Source organism: Theobroma umbraticum, unplaced genomic scaffold, assembly GCF_002168275.2.
Source record: "Theobroma umbraticum cultivar Fairchild unplaced genomic scaffold, ASM216827v3 scaffold_302.0, whole genome shotgun sequence".
NCBI classification, from domain to species: Eukaryota; Viridiplantae; Streptophyta; class Magnoliopsida; order Malvales; family Malvaceae; genus Theobroma; species Theobroma umbraticum.
The window spans coordinates 437145-464428 of record NW_018397287.1 but is presented as its reverse complement, the minus strand read 5'-3'; the positions used below and the strand labels follow the sequence as shown (position 1 = coordinate 464428).

The window sequence follows — 27284 nt, the reverse complement described above, 5'->3', positions numbered from 1 at the left end:
CAATTTTTTTTTGTAAAATGGAGGTAGATGTTTCCCAAGAGGGGGAAATGAAGACTGCCCCAGCTGGCACAAGGGACATAAAAGAGTCTCTGTGCTGTATCCTGGCTTGCTCTGTTCCACCCTGTCTAACCCAAAATTGTTGTGGGTTGGGGAAGTTATATAGACTGTAAGCCATGCCTGTACCAAGACCGAAACCATAAAGAAGCAAATGACAGCAAGGAAATGTTAAATGTTTTTCACATTCAATATTACTCAGATTGATACACATGCTCTTCTAGCATAAAAGTTAAGTTGCACCCACAGCAAACTAATACAAAATAGAGAGGCAAAGGATTAGGGTTCTAACGCTATCCCTAAGAGGAGAGTGCCCCACACTCTCCTACCTCAAACTAAACAAACTAGCGCTCCATTACAACCTCGTCAAAATTCCAGTCTCTCACAAGATCCCTCCTCACAGCACGACTACGCACCAGCCGCGGGGGACCTGCCATTCCAACGCTGTTTTGAAAATTTGGTTGTGGGGTCACTTTGGAGGTTGATGGTATAGTTGGTCTCGCAGCTGGAAGAGATGACTTCCGGGCCAAGCAGTTAGCAATGGCTGAACATCTTCCCTCATTATCTGAACTTGAAACAGAGTAACTCCTAAAAGAATGCGACGGACTTTCCACACCATGACACACCAGACATGCAAGACTCATGTTTCGGTCTTGAAGACCCTCAAACCAGAGATTGCCTTTTTATCCTGTGATAATACAAACAGATATAAGAAGATAAAGTGTGAATGTTCCATAGCATATATTCATTATATATTATTGAAAGCAGAATTCAAAATAGAAAAAGCTGCTAACAAATCAATGTTAAATGTTTCATGAACAAAAAAGAAATGTAACTCTTAAATTTAAATAAACAAATTTACAAAAGCGCAGCAGCATAAAGAACAATGTCGGAGAAAAATGCTAAAGAAGCTAATAGTTTGTTTATCTGATCATTTTGAAGTGCATACACAGCATCTATAACAAGCAAAACTAAAGTAATTACTCTAAGAGGAACTGCAAACCAGACTGTCATTAGCATTCAAAGTTAACAATCATCATGGAGAATGACTCATTGATTTTTGCCTAAATTTATATCAAGTTGGCAGTCCCACTTCCTGGAAGGCTTACACTTGTTTTCTTTTTCATTTTTCCTTTTGAAGCCTGTTAAAAGATTAAGTCTAAGATGTTGCAGATAGAATGCAAAAAGATCACAAAAAACTAAGTTGGGCCCAACATGCAGACCATGGATCTTGATTAAGCAGATAAAACCAGAAAAGTGCACATATGATTGTAAACCATGAAACTTAGAAAAAGTATTGAACTATTTCAAGCATATTGCGCATTCCAAATTCAATGCAAGGTAGAAAGACTACTTGGCCTTTCTTTTGAGTAATTTAACAAGTAAACCACAGATATGGTTCATTATTTTCTTAGCCAACATTAGAGAAAATGACAAGATCTTTCATATAACCTCTTCAGCCATTATTTGAAGTTCAAATAAGGTAAAGAATGTGGCTTGATAGACCCTAAACTGTAAAAAAATTGATAAACATGTTGGATACAACTGGGGCAGGATTTAAGTTCAAATCTTAATAAGATATACAAAGAAAGGCTATAATACTAAATAAGCCCTAGAACTTTCTCACTTTTTCTAACAAGCCCCTATTGTATAATTTGTGTCCAGATAGATCCTTATGTTGACAGAAAGATGTCATTTGTATCACATAACCTTAACAATCATTGATCAACTGATATTTTCTACATATGTGGATAGCGATGTGGCTTTTCTAACATTGCGAAATTGGCTAAGTGGGAAAATTTCTCTCCAAGGCATGGGTCACTCTAATCCAATTTCGCCATGTCAAAAGAGCCACATCATCTACCACAAGTACAAAGGATGCCAGCTAGCCATAAGCTTAACAGCCACTAAAGTCATGTGTCATGTGAAATCTTATCGTCAACATAAGGGCTTAACTGGGTAAAAATCATAAGATAGGGGCTTTTTTGCGTACAATGAAATGATAGCTTTTCTAAGAAATTTGAGATAGCTTAGGGGCATATGTAGTATCTTAACCCAAAAGAAACAATGGTTCCATAGCGAATTCTAGTCCACTTATCAAAGCCTATGGTACATTAAAAGCAAAATGCATAACTCTTACGCTGTAAGCCTTGATGGCATTCTTGCAATTTTTTGTCAACAATTAGCCAACAAAAAAGGCAGAGGAAGAGTTCCAACTAAAACTTAAGCTTTAGAACATGATATTGTCCAACTTCCAAATAACAAGTTAAACCAGTGAGCAATTCTTCATTTTTGAAATTCTAGATAAACCAGAACATTTCTCAGTTCACCAACAGTGATTTGACTACTTATTAAGCTAGCTGTTTCATGAATGTAAAGCTAAAATTCTAAAATTAAGCCCTGTCTGCTATACTAGCATCCTTCACTTGTTACCTTCTCTACCACAGGCTATTGGTAGATTTTAACTTTAACCTTTGATAAACCACATCTCTGCGGGAAATAGCAGAAACTGCAAAAAGGTCTTCCACTAACAAAATCATAATGCTTAAGAAGCTAATTGCCAAGCATCATCAAATTTCTGAGGACAACCAACAGGAAGAACCCTATCTCCATATGTTTGTATGTATGCATGTGTGTGTCTACCATCATTGTTATATCTTCCACTATCAAAGTTTCCATTGATTAATGCATTAATTTCCCTTTCCTTAGATATTTCTTATGTTACCCACACATAAATGGGTATACAAAATGCTAGAAAATATCTTAGATGTACATCATTCCTTGTGAATACAAAAGACGAAAGCATCAAACTCACTGATGTGTCGAACAAATGTGCATACCTAAAGATGTTCCGGTGAGGGGAGCCCCTCGTCCCTTATCTAAAGGACTACAATCGAATATCACACCATGTCCCAATCAACATCAAAAGACCAAAGCAAACAATGGCAAACAAATAAGCAACTTGCTTAGCAGGTCTTTCCACCAAAATTGGCATGTAGTAGTTCCCAGCTCTATTGATGATGCACAAGAAGAGATTCGTGCTATACTAAAGATGTGGTATATAAAATCAAACTTGATGTCTCAATTTCAAGGATGACAATCTCATTTACAAGTGCATATGCAGACCTATACAAATAATCAAATGATCTATTGAACTGATTCTTAAAAGGAAATAGAAATGACTCTGACCATGCTACAATCACAAGCATGTAGGATGTATGAAGGGAGAAGAATAAGTTTATTCATGCACTATGATTTTCCTACAAACCCTACACAGTGCATCAGAAGACCTATGGCCCAACAATCATGCTAGAATCACAAGCATGTTGGATGTATGAAAGGAGAGGAATATGTTTATTCATGCACTATGATTTTCCTACAAACCCTACACAGTGCATCAGAGGAACTATGGCCCAACAGCCTTGCTAGCCTTGCAATATTTACACCACACTATCCCTCTTAAGATATGCCCTTTCCAAAAGTTTATAATGAAATCTCATATGCAAAACACTAAACTGCAATTTGTGCATGATATAATAAATTGCCCAAACAGCAATACAACAAAAAATTCCAAAGAATAGTCGCTTACATTCATTGTTACAACCAATCATCCATCAAACTATGCCTTATTTACCTCATAATCCAACACAAGACCAATTCATCCCCTTACACGTATAGTTCAATATGCAAATCATATCCAACTTTTCAACAACCTAAAACCCTAAAAAATGAATATCAATGCAATTCAATTACCTCCCTTTTTCACTTTTACATTTACGAAAATGACTAAAAAGAAAGAAACCCATCTCAAAAACACTTCGTATTTCGGGTTCCCATGAATTGAAAACCATATTTCTGAGCTGAAGAGCACAAAGAAACCAGAACCCAGAAATCCAAGAAAACCAAGAAAGTATATGTTAAGCCATACATGAACAAAAATCCACACAAAAAACATAAAGTAAAAACAAAAGAATTCAAACAAACAGAAGCAGAGATCTGAGGAAAGAAAATTATTACCCGGAACTCTTTCGTTTCAGGTTTTGGGCGAGTTTGGGGCTTAATGGAAGTGTGTGTTAAGCTTTATTACTTTCGATGTGTTGTTGATTCCTGGGAGGCTTAAAAGAGGGAGCCGTGCAAGTGGTTAAGTGGGTTAAAAGGGGAGTAGTGTGGGAGGGGACGAGCCGACGCATCAAGATTCTGTTAGCGTGGACGAGGAGAGGCCCAGGGGACACGGCTGTCACTTTGTTCCTGTTGAAGAACCAATCATGTTTATCCATGTATGGAGGGTGGAGAAATTTATTTTCTTTGTCCACATCCGTTGACTTGGAAACTTTTACTTTCTACTTCTGACCATGCCGCTTCTTCACCGTTTACATTTTACATGCTATTTTTTTGGGAAAAAACAATTGTTTAATTTTCTTGATATTTGGAATTATTAAAACGGAAAGCTATTGATTTATTGGTAAGGGTTTTTATTTATTTTTTTTACTTAATAAATATATTTTATAAATTAAAAATATAAATTCGTGATAAGTAATCATATTTGATTTAAGATAGATTCACATCAAATCGAAAATTTTACATAATTAAGTAGATATATCAGTAAGAAATGAAATGAGTGAAGGAGAATGTCACGAATCTCATGTTAATAAAAAATATAAAAAGTTTTACACTTATAAGTAAGATCTTTAACTTATTTAATAATTATGTTTATTGAATTAAAAACGTGAATCGTGATATTAAAATTTATTTAATTTTTTATTAATACGAGTCTTTATGAGAGATATTAAAAGTCTTGCAAATTACTAATAAATAAGTGATGAATCTCAAACATCGAGGATGGATTGGCCTTTCCGGTTCACATTTTATAGAATAAATTACTCCAATAGTCATGCACGATTTATACAATTTGCTAGAGCACTAAATTCTCGCTGTCCTTTTGTGTTTGAAATGGTAATCATTGTACATCATCCCGCAATATCATGTTCAATTTCAATTTGATTTCTCAATTATCTATAACATTACAAATTTCAAAAAAAAAACCAAAAAAAAAAAAAAAAGGTAATACTAGATACAAGAATGGAGTTATGCATGAAGAAACCAAAATGTCTTTCAAACTCTGGAGTACCTGGCTTCCCTATGCAACAAGAATGGATACCCAATTCCCCTTCTCCTGGAAGGAAACACCACAAACAAAACACTTACGACAAAGCCAACCACAAGAGGAACAGTGTTGGTGACCTTCCTTGGGATTCCTGGATAATAGCATGCCGCAACGTCACTGTGCGACCCTGCAAAGGCTAAAAATGCAACCAATGAAAGCCACGCATGGACGATATCAGACCATCTCAGCTTGTAATCTGATGGGATGCAAGGTTTCTTCCTTCCAGCATTGAATGTCCAAATGCCCCTGAAGGTTGCTATCCCATAATACAACCTTCCCGTGGCTGTTCTGAAGCTGTCTGTGAATGTGAAGAATACACAGGAAGCTGCCAGGAAGACCAGAAAAGAACCCATCACCCAGCGGCTGAGAGAGGTGCACTGGCCATCATTGGTTAGGAGAGGAGCAAAGATGGTGAAAGCAAGGATGGTCGCTGTTGGTAAGAGAACATTGAGCCTGGCAGTGCTACTTAGGATTGCATTGATGATGTAAAGGTAGTGAGATTCATCTGCATCATCATCTTTAAGGTATTGGTATTCATCCTTGAGTTGAAAGCTTTCAGTGAGATCTTGGGTGATCGGGTTTTCCATGACTAAATGAAGGCAATGCAAAATCATGGTTTCCGTGAGAAGTTTATATTACGTGTTGGGAAGAACTTTATTATTCTTTGTTCAAGTTTAGGAAGGGAATCAATTCCTTTCCTAATTCCTATGCTTTTATACTACAATATTCTTCCCCATGGCTTACTTTCGGCATTTACTTTCTGCTTGACACAAGGATAGAATTTGCCATTTGTATCACAGAGGAAACCATATCCCTGAGCCTTTGTTAGGAACTCAGCTCACTGTGGACCGAGACACACAAGACTGGATGCTTGAATCTCATCAATACACACTTCGATCATTCAACAGAAAAGAGCAACTACTGAAAAATTTTCCATTAAACTCCTGCTGATAAATTTTGCTAAGAAGTCTAGACTCAAGGTTCAGGATGGAATCTGAAAGTGATCAGAAACCTGGAAAACAAGAGTGCTTGGTTTCAATTGCCAGACCGTGCAGCAGCCGTTATTCTTCCCTTCAACCACTGGTTTGACGAATGCAGGGTATAATTCAAATCCTCGATATAACTAACCCTATTTTCTGACCATGTGTACAAGTTAAACTTGCTCCTTCCTTTAGTAGCATGCTAGTTAGTAATAAGGTTAAATCAGACAGCCCAGACCAGAAACTAGAGTTTCACAATAGCAGCAACTAAAAAATTTGACAGGCTATCGATAGCAGAAATGCAGAAGAATAGCAAATAACTAAAAGAAAAGATATCGAAAAGACAAAATGCTACTGACAATAGCTGAAACTTTCCATTGATTTCAAATTATCAGTCTTTCAATAACAGCGGCTCTCTACAATTCCTCACTTGACTGTACAAAATTATGAACATTACGATGGATATGGCGGACCTATAGGAGAAAAACTATCCCCAGAAATTTGCTAAAAATTGCATAATAATGGGGTAAGATATGTACACAGCATTGTTCAACTGGCTGTAAAAATAGGGCTAATTCAAGAACAAAAAAATGAGAAACCAGGTATACATGAGCTAGGTAGAAATACCATTTAGGTATGCTTGCTTTAGGGACTTGGATTGAGATAGATCATCATCTCCAGTGCCACAAAGTTCACAGGGGTCAGAGGATTCCTGTGAGCACCAATGATCTGGAACACTCAAAAAGTATGTCGACATGAACTTTCTGAATCTTTTCTTATACTCCTTAGGAGAAATAACAGTTGGCAACACATTCTTAGGAACAACCAATGAAGACTTAACCCACGTCTCAAGTTGTTTGTCCCACGTATACTGCCTGAGATAATCAATAATCCCACATACAAGCTCCTGCCGCTGAGTATCCACCCCAACAAGTAAAGAATAATCCATTACATTGATTGACTACAAATAAAAGAAAACAATGGAACGGTCAGTCAATAACTCACTCCAAATTAGAGAATTATTACCTAAGAAAGGGAAAAAAAAAGTTCTAACAGATTATTTTTATGTTCTCCTTTTTGGTGGGGGTGAGAAAAGAGAAGTGTTGAATATGATTCAAGGGCAAATATTTTCAAAAACAAATGCTGCTCAGAATAGAATTTAGCAAAAGTCTAATTGAAAGAACTAAAAGCTCACATTTAGGAAAGTTGTGTCATTCCATACAGCCCGCTGCAAGAGACGTTTGGCTTTATTACTAACATATAATGGAGAGGAATTCATGTCATTGACAAAGTTCTGATCTAAAAGAACATCTCCAGAACCATCAGCAGCTGAATTAAATCGAGCATGCAAGGCCCCTTTCAGATCATACTGGCGAGTAATATTTCTACCGAAGGTAAGATTTTCCATCACCATAAGATCATGCCTAGACTCTTTCCCCGTCTTTGTCTGTCTTACTATCACCTGCAAAATGTTAAAATGTTCAAGCAAAAAAGCAAAGAATTAAAAGTCAGATGAAAAAATAAATAAAAGCAAACCTGATAAATTCCAAGAACTTTAGCAAGGCAAGTTTGGCTTCCAGAGTCAAATGATTGATTCATGTACTTGAAATAATGTAAAGCAAACTTCTCAAATGAATCATACTCCGTCTTCTTAATTTCCTTTATAATAAACCTGTCATCAAGTGTTTTAGCAAAAAAAGACTTGCTCTTCCCTCCTTTGGCATCCCAGTTTCTACAACGGCTAAGCGAAGCAATAAAATCAAGCTCTGAAGGGCAGCACCTGTCCCGAAGATCCCGGAACCGATTAGCATACAAACATATTACTGAGTATTTACCCTTCCCAAGTGATTTGGAAACCCCTAGAGAAACCTCTATGTTAAGAGCATCAAGAGGAAGTAGAGAATCCAACAAGTTCAACCCATCAAAACTAGACAAGCGTGACTCTTCTGAAGAAATGCTCAGACTAGAGACAGAATCAGAATCAGATGAACCACTAGAAGACCAATGTGAGGATGTTATGGTAGGAACTCGAATGAGACTACGTAAACTTTCAATCATTTTATCTCTCCTGCCATCCTCATTGGACGCTTCTATTAGAGCAGGCAGATCTTTCAGCATCGTTAATGCACAAGCAATTATACTTGAGAGTTCGCCCTCATAGTCTGACACAATAAAATCATTAGTTCCTAAGGGGATGTGTAGCCTTGACCCTTCCTCCCTGATTAATTGATAGCCTGTGGGTACTTGCGCTGGAGTATGACCACTGACGCATTCAAACTTGGGGGCATTTCCTCTCAGAAGATCCCTCATATATATCTGTCTGATTTCAGAAAAAGGCATCCAGAACCAACCATTTAGGTTTTCTAAGCTGGAAAGAAATGAACGTGGGGATCCACCCCTCCTAGATCCATTTGAATCGACAACAAAATCATTGTCTGCAAGATCTGAAGAAATTGAGATTGTTCTATCCATTTGTAAATGATCTGACATAGGTGCATCCTCTGCTTGACAATTCTCATCACCAAAATGAGGATGAACAGATATATTAGATGTTGCAATGGACTCGTGGTTGGATGATTTCATAGGGCATACACCATTCACTGTTGGCTTTTCAATATTCTCAAGCACAGTGGAATTGCCATGCATGCTGTCACATCCTACAGATATTTGAACAGGAATATCTAGAGAGAATTCATCACCTGAAAATTCATTTCCTTCAACAAATGAACCTGGCTCAACTTTCAAATTAGCAGTATTATCAGAACCTAGATCACCATTTCCAGAGTTAGTTTCTGTCCCACTGTCCTCTCCATCAGCGCTACCCGTATCCGACTTCAGTTGGTCTGGCACTGCTTTGTTACTGGCACCGGTGACTACTACTGTAGGATCAGGCAAGAGGAGAGAATGCAGGCGTCGATCCCAAATGCACGATTCCAGAAGAAGGTCCCACCTTAGTCGGTTCAAGCTGAGGAGTTTATGAGAACCCAAGTTTGCATTCCCAATCTTTACAACAACATTCTGAATGTTTACCTGCAGTTTTTTCCCAATAATATAAATGATCAGAGAAACATAAGCTCAATTAAATAGTGATTTGAACAGCATGGCAGAGCAAAAAGCCAAGATAATCACCATAAATGAAAATTCTTCATTTTGCTATGTTTGTTGATTTGTATCATGAATATTGCAAAATTTATGTACAGTCAAGTTTCGCTTGGGACAGTAATTTTGTGTAAATGAGGGAAACAAACAAAAGCACACACTCACAATAAATGTGACAAACTATCTCGCACAGATTTGAGGAAGAAAATACTTGCTTGTGGGTGGTGGATGACTAAACATAAAATCAAGGGCACACAACAACATATCAGAAAGAAGAAGAGAAAGCCAACCTCAAATTCAGAAGCTTCCAATTTCAACATCTCTTCAACGTCAGAGAACTCTTTTAACGAGCCTTTAAGGTTTAGAGTTAAGCCCACAAACTGAGACCTTATCTGCACCAAAAAGCTTGCAACCTCTCTAAACATTAGCATCCCTTTCATGTACACCTAAAGAAATACCAATGCCAATTCAAATTTATTAATACAAGTGAATGTTGGTAGGGACAAGACAAATGTATAATTAATCACAGAATAAACATTATATCAAAAGTCAAAGCACAGTGAAAATAGAATATGCACATACATTTTCATATTCTTCCTTCAGCCAGTCTGGTCTAATTGACTTCCTAAACTCAAGCTGTTGGGGAGGCAAAGACACAGTATAAGTGGCAACAGAAGAGTAACTAAACATTGCAACCATAGGGCCTAACCTGCAGTTCCATGAACATAACAAGAAATATAAGGACAACAAAATTCAAAAGGTAGTACTTTGAGAGTTTCTAAACTTTTTTAACTGAAACATAGAAGGAAAAGCAAGCAGAAGTTAATTATTATCACACAGCTCCATAGGAAGAGTTAGCATTTTGCCAAAATTTGCAAAATGTTCCACATTCTAAGACCAGCATAGAAAAGCCAAGAATAGAACTTAACATGGAAGAAGTCCCTGAGCATATGCACACTATAAATCTCCCCAACTTCTAGCCAATAAGTATATTCACAAGTTTGTAAAAACACAAACTGTTACTGTAATTATCAAAGCCCAAGTCTCAAACAGAAGGGCACATTTTTCCCATTTCGAAAATGCATTTGAGAGTACTGAGAATTTATTGTTAAATGAAAACAAAACAGTAATCCATACCCAAAGAAATACAGGAAATCCCTCTGCATAGAATGCCTGCAGCTGGGTAATCCTCTGGATGAAGAGCAGTCAGAAAAGCTGAGCTCCAAGAACTTTCCAAATGAGAGACCACATGCAGTGGTTGAAATTAGCACTCTTTTTGTAGATTTTGAAATTCCATTCCCAGTTTTGCACTTGCCACAGCGACTCCACATCCAGAGTTTTCCCTCTGCTTCCCCAGGTAAATGCTTAGAAAGCCGTTTAACTTGTATTGTTAGCTGCTTATTATGATGTGCATAATAGTAAAAGTGAGCTTCTGGAAGTTCACCACATACAGCACACTGGCTTCTCTGCACAAAGCAGACGTTTCAATCAGTGGAAAATTCAATAGAACCACACATTTAGAAAAAGTTGGGTTTCCAATGCAGTCTACCACTTAATAGAATTGAAGGTTACCTATGTTTCTAGAGATTAAAAAGGTAAACTATATACCCAAAGAATTCACCAAAACAAAATTTAGTAACATGACAAGATAAAAATTCATATCTCCAATAGTTTAGAGCAATGGCAACCTAATCAAACTTAACTCATCAAGAATCACATTTTGGAGAAAACAGCATTAGTAATAAAAAAAATCCCTAATAAATGTAGATCCCAGATACCTGATTAAGTAAATTATCTTGAAGGAACTTTCCAAGGGGAACATCAAAATTCCTATAGAACATGATATGGCTAAAATGGCTTTGCTCACAAATAGTCCCCCTTAAGGCATTTCGGCTAGACATAAGAACCAAAATACTTTGTGAATCCAACATTGTATTGATGTCCTCCTTATTTTGCATTTTTTCTTCATTATCATCACCATTGACTTTCAAGTTAAGTGGGGCTTCAGTGGAAGCCAGAACAGATTGAGATTGTCCATCATCAAAAGATTTCTCTCCATCAGGACTACTTTTAGATTCCGTATCAAATTGCTCTGAGGCCTCCAAACTATTCATTGCGGGCACTGCTTCTGTGAGCTTGGATTCCCTCCCATTTAACCCAAAATATGCAGACAATGACCGATGAGGAGCAGTGGATGCAAGAGGGAAACTGTTTCCTATAACTTTCTTCAGAGAGGCAGAAATAGATGACAACCCAGACAAAATGGCTGGATTAGATGGCTCCAAAGATAATGCTGAACAGTAGTCTAATCCTGACTTCGCAATTTGATCACCATCTATTTCCCCGTTTATGTGGTTACATTCTTCATGGAACCCATTCAAATAGGGAATGTCATTTGCATGTGATCCAGTTTCAGTTGTAGACTCATGAAGGCAAGGAACACTCAAATTACCAGTTTCTGTGGGACAGGAATCCCGATCCATTGGCAACACATCAGCTATTCCAGTGAAAGGAATTGTAGAGAACATTGCCTTTTGATCAATAAGGAAAGAAGTTTCAAGGATTAAATGATATGCCATCACAACAGCATACTGCACCACACACTTGATCTTTTTTAGTTCTTCAGAATGACTTCCTTTTAGCAAAATCTGCAATACCATGATACCAAGTCAACGAGGAAGTACATAACCAGGAATATGCAAAAGATATCTCACCCAAAAAAAGAAATGAGGGAGCTTATTATCAGGCAGATAGCATCAGGTCAAACATCTTTAAGTCCAGCTATCAAACACAAGTTGTTCTTGAGAAACAAGAGGAATAATCATTAATGATGCAAAAGAAACTCAAGCAGAAGACATCCAGGTTTAACCAACCCCAAAAGAAAGAAAAGACCACCCCTGAACACCACTCTGCACAAACAACTACACATTGCTGAAGTGTAAAGAAATGGCTTAAAAGAAGAAAAGCAACATTTTACATGATACAGAAAGACCATATGCTATAAAGAGTAGAGTATTTGTAGGGAAAGGAATAGAGACCATAGCAAGGAGCTTTTTCTTCACATATCAACATAAGAGGCTCTAGTTTTAATATATTACTATATTTAAAACTAACAACATACAGAAAATTAGCTATATGTAAGAGCCTAAAAGATTATTAATTTAATTAGTTAATTTAATATGTATTAAACTGGAACTTTCAATAGCTTTGGTTAATTAAGTTTGAAGTTCAAGGCCTTATCAACCTCATTAATCTTCAAACAACTGTTAAAAATAAAGCCAGGGGAATGTTTTGATAACTTCCGATCGAGAAGTTTTATGACAAGAAATACATAGTAAGTTGTCACAAGAATGAATCTTCTGATTACAACTGCTTATTTACATTTTTCCAACTGTGCCCACTAATCTGACCATATAAACTTGGCCCATATTCACCATCTAACTCTATTTTGCTTAGCATGCACAAGTGCATGTGTGTTTGCAACAAAAGCATGGCAGTGCATCCTGACTACTGCAACAAACAATTAAAAAAGGAAAGAAGAAGAAGAAGTCATCAACTTACAGTGCAACCAAGATGTTTAGGACAGCCCTCAAGGAACATTAACGTTTTAGTTGGCCGTTTTCCCCCTTCAACAAAACAAGCATGTTCCTCTACAAACTTTTCTATATGAAAGGAGTCACACTGCTTAAAGGAGTCAGACTGCTTTAGCTTTTGATTCATCAAAGTATCGGATGGTATGATCGGTGAGCCAGTACAACGAGCAACTCTCTCAAGACGATGTAGCTTCATGTCAAACACCAGTGTGATTCCTTTGGCAAGGATAGACTCTTGGACATCACGTGAAACAGTTTTCTCCACCAAAATCACATTTGGATGACACATATCTATCATCTCAATTAAAGATTTCAGATGACCTTTTTCCTGTTTTTATGCACACACATTTAGAAACATGCAGTAATATACTTCTGCATTACAAAGACAGAGTTCGTTTCTGCCAAGTTACCTCTTCTAGTGAACTGAATGAAGACAGCCCACTTGAGGACTGACCAAGAACTCCCTGAATTAATAACAGTGTTGGATTCTTGTATTTAGTTTGCATGTGCTTATGAGCAGCATGCTTTTTAAAGACCAAGCCCTTGATTAATTGGCTGCAAAACAAACATTAAAAAGGTGTAATTCTGCTGACTTATAAAAAGGTGTTATTCAAATAAAGCATGCTAAATGTTATTTTCATGCGTGCTCTTATATGTTCATTCAACTAAAATGCAGTTAAAGTTTAGAAAAGAATACAACTATTTACATGCTACCAATACAAAGGAAAAGGGCAGAGTGACCAGTATTCTCTTCCTCCATTAGATTCTATGGAGGTAACAGATGTTTATAGCATGTCTTGTAAGAACTATCTGGACATGATGCACTCAGAAGAGCACATGACCACCTCCCTTCAATCTTTAAAAGAAACATAAATGGTGAAATAAAACCTATCTGTCTCTTCAATGTAAAACCAGATTACTTATTGAAGAAAAATCCATAAGCAGGAGCAATATACTTTCTAAAAATATTACATTGAAAACAAATCACCTTTGACTGCGAGAACCAGTTGCAATGCATTTTACTTTCACATATCCATCTGGACCTATTGCTTTTCCATCAATAGCATCACGCTTCAGAAACAGAGCTGCTTCCCAAGATAAAGCAGTAACTATATCCACCCAACTATCACCATCATTCACAGATCTGGCAACACCAGCAGATTTAAGAAGTTGACTGACAATAGGTTTGAACTTCCCATTTATCACCTCTTCCATGGCCCTTTGTTTTTCTTCTTTAAACCTGTAGCTTCCATTACCCTCATCTTCAATATGGCACAACGAACTTGGCTTTCCCCATTTTGTGCCATCTCCACACTCGTCATCGTCATCGTCATCATAAGCCATAGTACCCTCCAAGTCATGCTCTGGATCTTCAGGTTCTGGAGGTTCCCAAATTTGGGTAGCCATTTCACCATTAATAGACTGAGAAACTCCACTTTCTTTATCAAAGGATCGAGAAGAACTTTCAACAACATTTTCTTTTGCTTCTAGCTCATTACTAGCTTCTGTTATCACCACATCTCTCACTATATCCAAATCATTGCTATCTTTCTTATCCCTCAAGTTGCTTTCCGCCATCATGTTCAAGCTCTCAACTCTGTTCCTGGGACCTCCTGAGCTCAGGTGCTGCAATCGGCCATTCGGCAGACAATTGAGCTCCCCATGACTATTTCTTGAACCTTCCTCTTGGTCACCCCTGACAATTATAAAATATAAATAAGTACATAAATATATGCTTATATACACACTCACACACGCATATATGATCACAAGACTCCAGTTAATAGTGAATAGTAGTATAACAGCACCACGCAAAGAAGGGGACCTACCGATCATATGAGTTTATATCAACTGAAAAATCACCTGATGGAACAGAAGACAAAATTTAAAACATTTAGCTTAAAATGTAATGGAAACAAATTAGAAAATAGAAAAGAGATAGAGACTTACTGCAGCTAGAATATGAGCGATCACTGCTAGACAATGAAGTAGTTGGACTGATCATTGGTGTTGCATAAGGACTAATACCATCCCGCTTTACAACTTCTCTTCCTTGCCTCTCCCAACATAATTTACAAGACCAAATGGTGTCTCCATTACTTGAAATTAAAGCATTACTATTCTGCTGTTTCCTCTTGTCCTCATTGGACTTTGTAACTTCAGCACCACAGTAATGACACATGCTACACATTTGATACAATAATAACTCCAGAAAATTCAATCACCTATTTGGATAAGGGGAGAAAAGGTAAGTTTGATATTGAAAATAATGTAAACTGTTCTAATCACTCCAGTAAAACATTAGGATCCAATATTTGGGTAAACCAATTACCAAACACTTGTGTAAGGCAGTCATAGGATTTAAATTTACTCGCAAATCCGAAAATAATCACTCCAAGAAAATTTACATAATAAAACTCGTTTGATCAAAACATATGATAGTCAGCATAAAAGAAAACCAAAAGTGCAATTCTATGTGAACTAAGCGAATGATTTCTTTGCGTTTTACCAATGGTTTTCTTTAAAGACTAGCCTGCTAGAAAAGAATAGCTGCAAAGAAAGACCACGTCAATCCAGTATCCAGTACATGTATCCAGTCGTTCCTGAAAAAAGAGCAGGATAGTGTATCAAAAATTTCACCAGCAGATAAAGAAGTATACAAAATATTCCCAGTTTTTACACACAATTTGTTAGTGATAACACGCAGCAAATCTTAGAATGATAGTACAAGTCTTACTAAAAATACATAAACTAAAAACTTCAGTAATACTTCTATCCATGTTCACAAATAATTCTGCAATTCTAGATACATTTCAAAATTATCCCAAATGAATCAGTAAACTTCAAGAGTATTTCTTCTATTCAGTACTATTTATGCTGAGAACAGAAGGAATCCATCTTTATAGAGATCCAAAGGAACATAAATCATAGGGACAAATTCCTAAAAATTCCAGAGAAAACAAGTGAGATGAGAATAAAAAGGATAAAAGAATTTTTTAATAACCATACACTAAACCCATGTCTAAAATCAGATTCAAAAGGGTACCCTTTGTTATGTCCAAAAAAACCATCAGATTCCAAATACTTGAAATTACTGGTCCCTTAAAAAATCAAATCCATTGAAATAAAAATAGACTAAACAGAGAACATAGTATCAGATCAACCACAGTTCATTGAAAACAGTGACAATATACTGCAATTCAAAAAAGGGTTCAAAAAATAATAATAACATGCATATACCAGGAATCCAAGTAACAAGTCACAAGGACAAAAAAAAATGCTCCCTTAAGCTAACTAAGAGATAGAGAGAAGAAAAGGGTGTTACCAACAGCCAATGCTGAATTGCAATCTCTAAGAAAGAAAAGATAACTTGACCAACTGATCAAACAAAATAGCTTGAACACACGCACCAGATGAGAGATAGACAAGGAAAAAGAAAATTGCTTTTTAAAGCCAGTTGATCTGACAATTGGATAAAATCTCCAAAGCATCAATCTTTGAATTTCCAAAATGGCAACTGCTTAAAAGTTTCCAAAAAAAAAAAAACAAAGTTCCCACGTTCCAGCTCTGAAATAAACAATTTAAAAAGGGAAAAAGAAGTCAAACTAAAACCAAAAAAAAAAAAAAAGAAACTCAATGAACCCAATATTAAGGCAACAAAAACTGAAAGACAGAAGCTAAAAATATTATTACTTACTGTCAAAGCAATCCAAAGAACAAATATTTGGGTATGATGACCTCTAATCCAATCCCAAGCATAATGGAAACTTGTTTATTGGGTTTTTTTAATTTTCTTTTCTTTTCTTTTCTCCACTCAGAAAGCAAAGATTTTCTTTTCTTTTTCCTTTCTTAGGAAAAAGCAAAGGATACAATAGAAGTGAGTCCACAAAGTGTAGACAGAGAGAGAGAGAGAGAGGGAAAAAATGGAAAGAAAGAAAGAAAGAAAACAATGAAGGGAAGAATGAAGAAAGAATGAGAACTAAAAGGAAAAGAAATTTGAAGAAAAGTATTTAAGAGTGGGGTCCACTTCACTGTTCAAAAATCTTTTTTTTGAATTTACATTTGTTAAAAGGTTTAAATAATATATTTTGTAATTATGTCCCTAGTACTTTTATTATTTTTTATTTTTTTTTTTATTTGACATTTTGAGGTGGAAAAAGGATAGAGCAAAGATAACTTTGCGTGCATGAATATCATGACTAGTTCTTGATGAACCAAGGCTATTTGAGAAAACCAGGCTAGATAAGATTAATTCATTAATTAAGATCAATTTATATTAATTTGTAACTAATTAAAAATGATTAAATCAAGGATTAATTAATTGAACCTATACTGAAATACTTGCTAAATTCGAAGATGACTTAAAAGACTAACAAGTCGTGATTGCATTACGTCATGTTAAACCATATTCAAGAGTTAATCTTAATTACTATTGGGATGGCATACAGCTCCGAGCTATGAGATTAAGGTCAAAGTTTGAATTAGGAGAATCTTTGCTTGTGGCTAATCTTGATTGTCATGATTGATTGATGAATTAACCTATCCTTGCTTCTATATTTAAAAGTACTAAATGTACATCATGTTTTGTAATAATACTATTTTCTTTAGTTAAGAATCAAAAAAGGAAGTTGGAAAGAGGAAGAGCAAGCCTTGAAAAGTCATATGCAAGAGTCAAATAGACAAGATTTGGATATCTAAAATACATCGAATGTAAGAACAAGGAAGAAATGGTATGGCATCCATTTGGAAGATTATGCATTTATGGCTACCAATTTAATATTTCTTTCCATTTCATCCATAACTAGGTTATAGGTCTTTTCACTTTTTTACTAATATTAATGTAAATTTTTCATATTTTTTTATGCCATATACATATTATTAGCTAAGGAGTCTATGACTACTGTGCCATTTGCTAATTGTCATTCCTAGTTAGGGAATATTTGGATTTATCCGCTCCCATATTTTTGACTAAATATTGATAGAATATTCTATCATCAATTCCCTTTAATTAAAGTTCTTAACAAGACCTTGATTAATGAGAAGTGGAGTTCTTATGGAAAACAATGGACCCAAAATCGAGAAATATTCAATAAAAATTATTGTTTATACGTTAAAAGTACGTTGCAATAATATATAATAGAATGTAAAGTTCTAATCCAATAACAAGCTTAATATATTTCTTCAATTAAAAGAGATAAATTTAAATTTTTTTTAATGTGGGTCTATATTTGATATTCTATCACTTAATCACAAAGCGCAAAAAATTCTAAAAATCATTTGAAATAATTTTTTTTAAAAATTATGAGTATTTAAATTTTAAAATTTATTTATTAAAAAAATAACAACATTTGATTCAATAGTAACGTTTAGGTGTTATGCACTGATAATTTATTAAATTTAAATCCTTTTAATGTTCAATACTAATCCGGATAAATAGTTACTATCTGTAATAAAGTTAAAATTATTTTTAGAAGTAAAGTAATGCAAAATTAATGCATACCATCACATATTGTTAACATTTAGCATGTAAAACATAAGGAAAAGAAGAATAAATTTCGGTGGTCCAAGTATAAATAAGGAAAAAGACAAGGGCAACTATGGAAATGTTTGAAAAACTTGTCCAAATATCCTCAGACAGTAAGGCGGGCTTTGTCTTTTTATTACGTCACGAATCAGAAGGGCATTAACAAATCATAAGAACTCCTTTTCCCCCCAAAAGAAAAGTCCCAATACTCTGAATCTACTGTGGTCGATCACACAACTTACGACCACTAACATTCCGCCACCTGGAAGCCTATCATTAATTATGTGAGCACTTGATTTGTTTGGATTTGTGAACGATTGGGGGTGAACGGAGTGTTGTCGTCACTGCCCTCCACGTGGAAGACTGAGGGCGATCCTGTCATTTAATTTCACTTAATTACTAAAATACCCTTCTTACGAGGAATGAAGGGATACCCTTCGATTGAATGCTGTGGCGGGCGGTGATTGGCTGGACTGTGGACAGCTCCTTGGAAGGGGTCCGTGCAGTAGACGGAAAGCAATAATTGCCTACTTATTCACCTATCCTTACTAACAATTTTCAAAAGTATCAACCGCCAATTTCATTTTGCCTTTTTTTTCAATGCAAAATTTTGTCCATCTCTTAATCATCAATTTTTTTGTAATTAGGCAAATACTTTAAACAGTTTTTTGAAATAATTAAGAAAACCTTAATCTATTTCTTCACGTTTACTTTAAATTAAGTAAATATTTGTAATTAATAATTATCATTTGTCATTTTATATACTCACATGATATTAATGTGATGTTATCACTATCCGTTATTACATGTCAACATATTATATCAATATTATTTAATATCAAATAACAAATAACGATCAATTGATAATAATTAATTAATTATTAAATGTGAAAGTTTATTAAATTTAAAATAAAAGTACTATTAGACAATTATCCAAGAAAATATTAATATATTTGATTGATAGGGGCCCCATACATCAGCTTCTGATGTGGGTTTTATTTGTTAGATTGATTCACATTTATAAGACTATGTCACTATGTCACTCAAGATATGCCATGTATACGCTACGACTCACATCAATGTCCCACGTATTTTGACAATAAACTAATAATGGAAAAGCCTTCGCTTCTTCGCATTTCCTTTCACTTATGGCCGCATATTTTTCCACCTGTATTGCTACTTTCTTTGATATTTTTATGTCAACTAGTTAATATTCACAATTTTTTGTTTACTAATAAATTAAAAAAAGTGGATTTATCAAGGAAAAGACTATTCTTTATAATACCTTTGTCTCACCTAATTACAATTAATAAATTTAAAATATAATACTTGAAAAAAATTTTAAATTATTCAAAAAAAAATAAATAAATAAATTTTTTATTTTTGTATTACTTCAATCAAGTCAAATAAACTCTTATGATTAAGGGTTAACTCAAAATATCGTTAGTCATTTTATATTTACGTAATGCTAATATGACACTGACGTGAAAAGTGAAAAATATAACCTGATCATGTCTTCGTGTTACATCATTATCTATTTTGACATATCAACAAGTTACATGATATAAAATAATAAATAATATTTTATAAGTCATGAGGGTTTATACAAGTCAAAATAAAAAGTATATACACAAAAGCTCATGTAAGAGAATACAAATATTTGAAATAATCTTAGTGAAATCACAAATAGAATGACTCATTAATTTATAAATTTATATGTAAATCAATTATTCATAAATGAGATATTACAATCAAACCATTAATACTTATAATTATTCTATGACGTACTCAAAATTGGCTGGTTGATAGAGTTTTCCTTTTCTGACTTACAAATTTCATTTGACATTTATCTTAATTATTATAGTGATTAAACTTTTCAGCAAGCAACTTGGAAGCATGATTTGTTTTCTACCTTTTGTCTTGTTGGGGAAATTGTTGGCGATATTACCTAAATTATATTGTATTTGTTGGATTAGAATCTTCCCCTTAGCTAGTTTGACAAATTGGGGGACAATTAATGTGTTCAGATTGTATTTCGGAAATGCTCAAAAGCCATATATTATAAATTAAGGTTTGACAATAAGTATCATATTCATACATGAGTTTGCAGTTCAAACCACTCCAATGGTCAATCAAAGGTTTTCCCCAACAACCTTTACCATTTTATTTTGTTTTGGGAGTTCAATTATTTAAAGGTTTGAATTATACAAATACAATATAAGGGACATAATTTTTAGTTTACTCATGAAGTAATTATAATCATGTTCACCCGTATTAAATTTTAAGTATAATGCTTGAATAAGCCTTTGAATTATTTTAAAAAAATTTATTCTTTTATTATGTTCAATTAAACCTTTTTTTTTTTAATTTTAGATCAAACAAACTTTTATCATTGACGGTTAACATGTTACTTGTTATATGGAGAGTGAAAAATATTACATAATTATATTATCATGTCACATTATTGTTTATTATGTGATATAAAATTATAAATGACATTTTAATTAATAGCTGTTGACTAAGTATTAATTATAAGAGTTTATTTGACTTTAAATAAAAATATAAAATGTAATTAATCATAATAAAAAATAAAAATTTATTTAAAATTTTCAAAATAATACTTAAGTGTTGTTCCGGCGTGCCAAATACATATTGCAGATGTAAGCATGTATCTATCAATTTTAAAATGAGGGCACACGTAGGCAACTTGAGCATGAGACAAATCTGGCTCCAATTATTTATTTATTGTAATTATGAAGAAGCCAAAGTCTAAATTGCAGAGATCATCAGATTGGGATTTAATTTTGTTTCAAAAGAAAGATATGATTAAATGAACTATTGAAAATGCTTAGTTTGTCATTTTCCATGGGTTTTGAATTTTAAATCTTGTCATGTTAATAGGTAAAATGCTATTTTGCTGCCATCTTAAATGATTCCCTCCATTTTATCACTGGATAAGACAAATATCCCTCCTTTTAAAAGTTGGTAGCTACATCCAAAGTTTCTAAGTTTTAAACATAAATGAGTTCCAGTTTTTCAAATATAATTTTGAAATTAAAAGGCATTTGTTACTGTACAGTTTGATGATTTTACATGATCACATGTATATTCTCATCGTATTTCAATTAATTATTAATTATAAAAATTTATTTAATTTAGAATAAAAGTAAAAGAGTTTAGTTGAACATAATTGAAAAATAAAAATTTATTTAAATAATTTAGAGACTTTATAAGGTATTATATCCAAAACAATTACTATAATGAAATAGTAACAGTTGTAAACTTGACCTTAGTCCAAAGAAAAAAAAAACCCAAATAAATGATTCAATGAAGTGAAATCAATTTCCAGTCTTGACCCGTCGAGATATTTTATAACTTTAAGCCGCTCTGCAGTCTACACCCAGTTGAAGACAAACAGAAGTGTTCTTTCAGAAATGATTTGATTAATAAGACAGCTTACCACTTGGGATTTTACAACAGCTGCTAGCTTAACTCCGGCCAGTTGTAAGATTCTTATTTCTTCCACATTGTTTCTGGAAGGACCAAAATGAAGCAACCAGACACATCGAAGGTATGCCAATATGGCTACAATGGGATCATTATTATCTGAAACAGGCCGGAAAAAGGGTAAATGGGTGTGGGAGTAGGTGGTATAATTAATATTCCCTGAATAATGCTGCAAACCCTTTTTCCCTGAATGATATGCATAAACCGTAGTGAGTGTGCAATACAAAGGCCAAATATCCCCCATCACTGCCCTTTTCGCTGCCATGATTGTGCAACACAGACAGCCAAAAGAAGCACATCCCAACCAAGTTTATAACTGTTTAAGAATCCATTAAATGTGACTTATCCATCGTTTGTAAGCTATTAGTACTCTAAATCTTTCATACAGATACATACTTATATATATAATATTGTTCAAGATCCACAATGATCAAAACCCCATATATCCAAATTTGTCATCATCATTCAGTTGACAAGTCACATGCGCATGCCAGGACCCTCTCTCATTAACTTATATTCAACGTTCCCCTAGGCCTTTGAATGAGTAATGTACATTGGTTCTATTGAGACCTACCCTCACCTTTTTTCTTTTGATGTTAGGTTGCACCCCTTTTCTTGCCTTATAATTCAGGTGTCCCTCCCTATTTCCTCCATCTTTTCTATAGCAGCTGTGCCATTTAATGAATTGTCTAATGTTCCATCTTGAGACTCCATTTCAAAGGCACATCTTCTTTTCTATTATGTTTGTTGTAGCAGCAGGAAAATAAAAATACTTGTATGCATCTACGTGGTTTGATCAATTAATCTGAATCTAATTAGGGAAAAAATGACAAAAATTAATATGCATAAATAAGGGATAAAGTCTAAATTTATAATTTTATTTAAATTGATGGATCACATTTATCACACCTTTGAAGAGGTACGTGTAATTTTACAAATTGTTTTTTTAATTTGTTAAAAAATTATCAAAAATTAATAGTAAAAAAAATTTCTTTGGAAAATAAAAGAATTTGTATTCTATAAAATATTTTAATTTTAATTATTTTTTAATCAAATTAAAAAATTATAATGGTAAACTTATACTCATTTAAAGCTTAATGTAGTAAATATGATCCATTACCCTAAGTAGTAAATTTGAACTTTTATCCCAATAACAAAAGAGAATACAACTTTAATCACTATTTTTTTTGACTCATCATAAAATTGAAAACATATAATTTTATTTTGAAAAGATAAAATTGTAAATATATAATTTTTTGGAATGGGTCAATGACCTTAATTTTGTAGTGTTTATATTTCAAATATAAAGAGTAAATTTTATGATAGCCACTAAATTCATACCCTTTTCTCACTGTCCTCACCAAACTTCAATGTATTAAAATTTGATCATTAATTTTTTAAAATTGTATTAATATGGCCACCTTAATAGATTCTGTTCAAATATATGATGAAATGACGAAATAGTAACCATTTAAGCAATCATGTCATTTATAAAATTTATTATTTTTTTCCCTTTTTTGTCTTCTCTTTTTTTTCCCCATTATTTTCAAATATTTTTCATTTTAACAAAACCCGAAATCGGAAATGAGAATGAAATTAAGAAAAGTAGATTTGACATGAAGTTTTTAAATGACCTAATTGTTTAGGTCATTATATATTATGTCATTTATTTGGATAAAATCACTTACGATGATCACATTTTATACATTTTTAAAATTTCGTAACTTAATCGAGACGAATTAAAGTTTAATGAACAGTGGAAAAAAAAAAAAAACCTTAGTGACCATCCTTGAAACTTACTACAAATGCAAATGGCTATATACATGCACAAAAGGAAGACAAGTTCAACTAACATTCAAGCAGATTAGATGGTGAAGGTAGAGACAGAGCTGACCCTTAGCATTTGTGGTAGAGATATGATTGTGCCTTTTACTACACCAGACATGAGACTTGGGTAGATTAAGATCAAAGCTTTGGCACACGTTTCATGTGAACTCAACAAGCAAATGAAGAACCGAAAGTTTGATGTTAAAACAGTCGCATCTGCATGATAATAAACATCTGCTGATACGATCGAGAATTTGCATAATTGTGGCCGATGAAGATCACAGTTTTTGTGCAGAATTTCCTTCTTTCTTATTAGTATTCTCTCCATGTCACCCACAAGTCCACTTTCAATTGATTAATACGGTTATGGATATCCTTGGATTTTGTTCGAAAATAATTTCTCTTTTAGAAAATTTTAAAGATATATCTCTTATATTACGGATTTTACATTAATAAGATATAAAATGGATTTTGAGTTTATAAATAAAAATCTTCCATCACCTATAAAGTATATTTTTTGAGTTAAAAATTGAAACCCGTAACACTTTGTATTGGCAAAAACCATTTTAAAACTTTAGTCTTGGAGTACTCTCCACTAAAATCGAACCCTAGTTGATAAGGAAAGAGAACTCCTCCCAACCCCACCTTATATATATATATTGAAATAAACTTGTTTGAGGGGGCGGCATGACTGAGTATTGAGTTGAACAAGCATATAAAAGTAATGGTGCTTTGAAGAGGCAGGCAATTGGCAATGAGGGAGGGAGCATCAACAAATTATTAGTATGTGGACTGAAATATGTAATAACTATGCATGAAGCATATGGTGTCTTTATCATATTGATGTTAATTTGGTTGTGAATCCCATTAGGGATTGTAATATCCTAATTAATCCAGTTTAATTTGTAGACTAGTGAAAAGCATAATATCATCACTAAAGGTTTTGTCCACACAGACTGAGCTTTATTCAGGTGAGGAGTTTGCTTATAAGTTAAGAAACTTCAATGTGTACATATAGACAGGTACATACATTATGTCTAATTATCTATAATTAAATTATAATTTTTTTTATAAAAATAAGGTTAAATTTGTCAGTATCCTATGGCTTCTTATTGAATTTTGCCACTCTATTTCTATTTTGATTGAACGTTGTCATTATACTTCAATTTCGTTAACTTTGGGATAAAAGTAATGGAATCGAAATATTTTATTATTTTTTTGTTGATAAATGTAGCAAATCTCCATTAATTTTATTATTTTAAGTCCTAAAATCAACAAAACTGAAAGTACAATTTAAGAAATTGGAGTAAAATGATAAAATTCAACATTACCCATAGTATGGTGGTAAATTTCCACCTTAATTAATAAATATACACTATAATAAAATATCAGTCAAGTTGGCCTCAAAAAGCCCTTGGTAGGCTTAATCCAAATGCAGGCTTAGATGAGCTGGATGGACTGATCAGGCTGGCCACTAAACACCTCACCAGAGCACTAATAACCAACTTCATTTGAGGATATATAAAAAAAGGAAACAAATACTAAAAAAACTGTTTTTTTTTTTTTATAGAATTTTCTGTTAGAAGAAGTCAAAATTTTATTAAAAATATATTTTTTCAATTAATTTTTGACAAATTATTTTATCAAAAATTTCATCTTTAAAAATATTTTTCGTCGAAAATCTAACGTTCCGAATTATTGACTTGAAAGTTATACATTGCTTCATGTTATATCATTAGGACTTGAAACCCCCTCATTTTCATTCTCAGCCTCCCAAAAAGTTGCAAGTATTCTTTTACATGCTCACAAGGGAAAGGGGTCCTTTCAGAGATCAGATTTTGTGGGTGGGGGGGAAATTATCTTGTCTGATTCTATGGTTTGTGAGCCATCAGGGGGAGGGGAAGAAAGAATTCATGCCTTGGTTGAAATTTTGCAACTTACCCAATCAAATGGACTACATGATATAATGGTGGCTCCCATAGGAGAAAGCTATGTGACCTTAGCATCCTAGAAAACATCAAGCAGAAAAGGCAAAGAAGACAATTAGTGATTTAGTTAAATGTCAATAACCCAACTTGCAATTAAACAAAAGGCATTGCCCTTTTTTTTCCTCTCCTCTTTGTCACTTTCAGAACATTGAACAGTGATGGGCTAACATTAATGATTATAGAAAGCAAACACAAAAGGACTAATGGGAGGAGGAGAAGAAATGTGGACGCTAGACATGTTCCAAAATGAGCCAGTATTCACCAAGTATTTGTTTCTTTCCATGGAGGAATGCCCAATTTTGACCTTGGCAGTCCCATTCTTTATTTATTTTGGTCCTCATATTTTAGGCCCACCTTATTTATTTGCGCGTATGCAGCACAGGGCCAAAGGACCAAGCTCCCACCTCCTCATTTCTTGAATGATATTAACAAATTAATAATATTACTAACATAATATTTTAAACCACTTCTTAATTATTTAATATTTTTTAATTTCTATATTTTTATTTTAAATTAACTAAATTATTATAATTAATAATTATTTAACTGTTATTTATCATTTTATATCTACGTGGTATTGATGAAAAATATCACACAATATGTCAAGATCTATTATAATATGGTAGAATGTTAAGTAACATTTTGACTAAGTCAGTTATTCGTTATAAAAGATTTACTTGATTAAAATAAAAATATAAGAATTCATTTACACACAATAAAAAAATAAAAATTTATTTAAATTTTCTTAAAAAGTCATGAGATTTTTTTAAAATATTATGCCTATTATATTTAATAAGGTAAATTCTATCAATACATTTGGTTTCAAATTTTTTTCGCATAGTGTCCTATGATTTCTTTTTCTCAATTAATAAATTTTGTTTTCATATGAAGTTACATGTTAAATTTACTTAGTCAAATTATAAAAATATTCTTAAATATGAACAAATAAAAGGATAAAAAAGGCAGAAGTGGGACTTATGCCGTGGAGGGTTGAGTAAAGCAAGGAGTGGGACGGGTTGTCGATTTCATTCACCCATCCATCCAATTATGGTAGTAAAGCGGCAAATGGCAAACGTTGCAGAGATAGCCTTCCTAAGCCTCTTGACTTGGCTTGTCACCCTTTATTTGCCTGTAGGAGGAGGGCAGGCTTCTTTCCTTTTGGGGAGGAAACCCTCTGCATATTTGCAATTAATTAAAGTAGGGAGTTGGGCTAAGGCCTCTACAATGCCAAAGATGGACTCCTTTGTTGAGTTTGGGGTTTCAACAAATACTCAATTATCTAATTTTAGAATTTTCTTTTATTTTGAAAATTTTAGAACCAGATTATAGTATTTTCTTGACATTTTTTTAGAATTATTCAAAAAAATTTAAATAAATTTTGATTTTTTTATTACATTCAATTAATCTTTTGTATTTTTATTTTGCATCAAATAAACTTTTATTGTTAATGGTTATTAATCAAAATATTACATCTAATCGACATTAACGTAAAAGTTGAAAAGTGTTACATTGTTATGTCATCATACGACATTGACACGTCATTTCATC

The 27284-nt window shown here is 33.6% G+C and overlaps 3 protein-coding genes across 6 annotated transcripts; all 3 read right to left on the bottom strand.

Annotated features, from left to right (window-relative positions):
- Positions 1–209: 209 nt before the first annotated feature.
- LOC110428592 (PyrD) lies at positions 210–4287 on the bottom strand. Its single transcript, XM_021444459.1, has 2 exons — positions 4072–4287; positions 210–742 (listed from the first exon to the last, which is right to left on the bottom strand). The coding sequence occupies exon 2, from the start codon at positions 696–698 to the stop codon at positions 399–401; it is 300 nt and encodes a 99-aa protein (XP_021300134.1). The 5' UTR covers positions 699–742; positions 4072–4287; the 3' UTR covers positions 210–398.
- An 840-nt stretch (positions 4288–5127) lies between these two features.
- Positions 5128–6341, bottom strand: LOC110428534 (protein DMP2-like). The gene has a single exon (XM_021444378.1). The coding sequence runs from the start codon at positions 5830–5832 to the stop codon at positions 5167–5169; it is 666 nt and encodes a 221-aa protein (XP_021300053.1). The 5' UTR covers positions 5833–6341; the 3' UTR covers positions 5128–5166.
- Positions 6342–6540: 199 nt separating this feature from the next.
- Positions 6541–16839, bottom strand: FAB1D (FORMS APLOID AND BINUCLEATE CELLS 1A). 4 transcript variants are annotated; one of them, XM_021444376.2, is made up of 15 exons: positions 16588–16839; positions 16216–16457; positions 15400–15493; positions 14841–15115; positions 14720–14753; positions 13879–14586; positions 13301–13445; positions 12859–13218; positions 11076–11945; positions 10435–10763; positions 9880–10006; positions 9588–9743; positions 7735–9228; positions 7394–7660; positions 6541–7159 (listed from the first exon to the last, which is right to left on the bottom strand). In XM_021444376.2, exons 4-15 carry the CDS (start codon positions 15079–15081, stop codon positions 6812–6814), a joined length of 5079 nt encoding a protein of 1692 aa, XP_021300051.1. In that variant the 5' UTR covers positions 15082–15115; positions 15400–15493; positions 16216–16457; positions 16588–16839; the 3' UTR covers positions 6541–6811. The 4 variants fall into 4 exon arrangements, with proteins under 4 accessions (XP_021300051.1, XP_089641794.1, XP_021300050.1 ...); XM_089785668.1 differs by having other exon boundaries at positions 15424–15493; XM_021444375.2 differs by lacking the exon at positions 16216–16457.
- Between the last annotated feature and the right edge of the window lie 10445 nt (positions 16840–27284).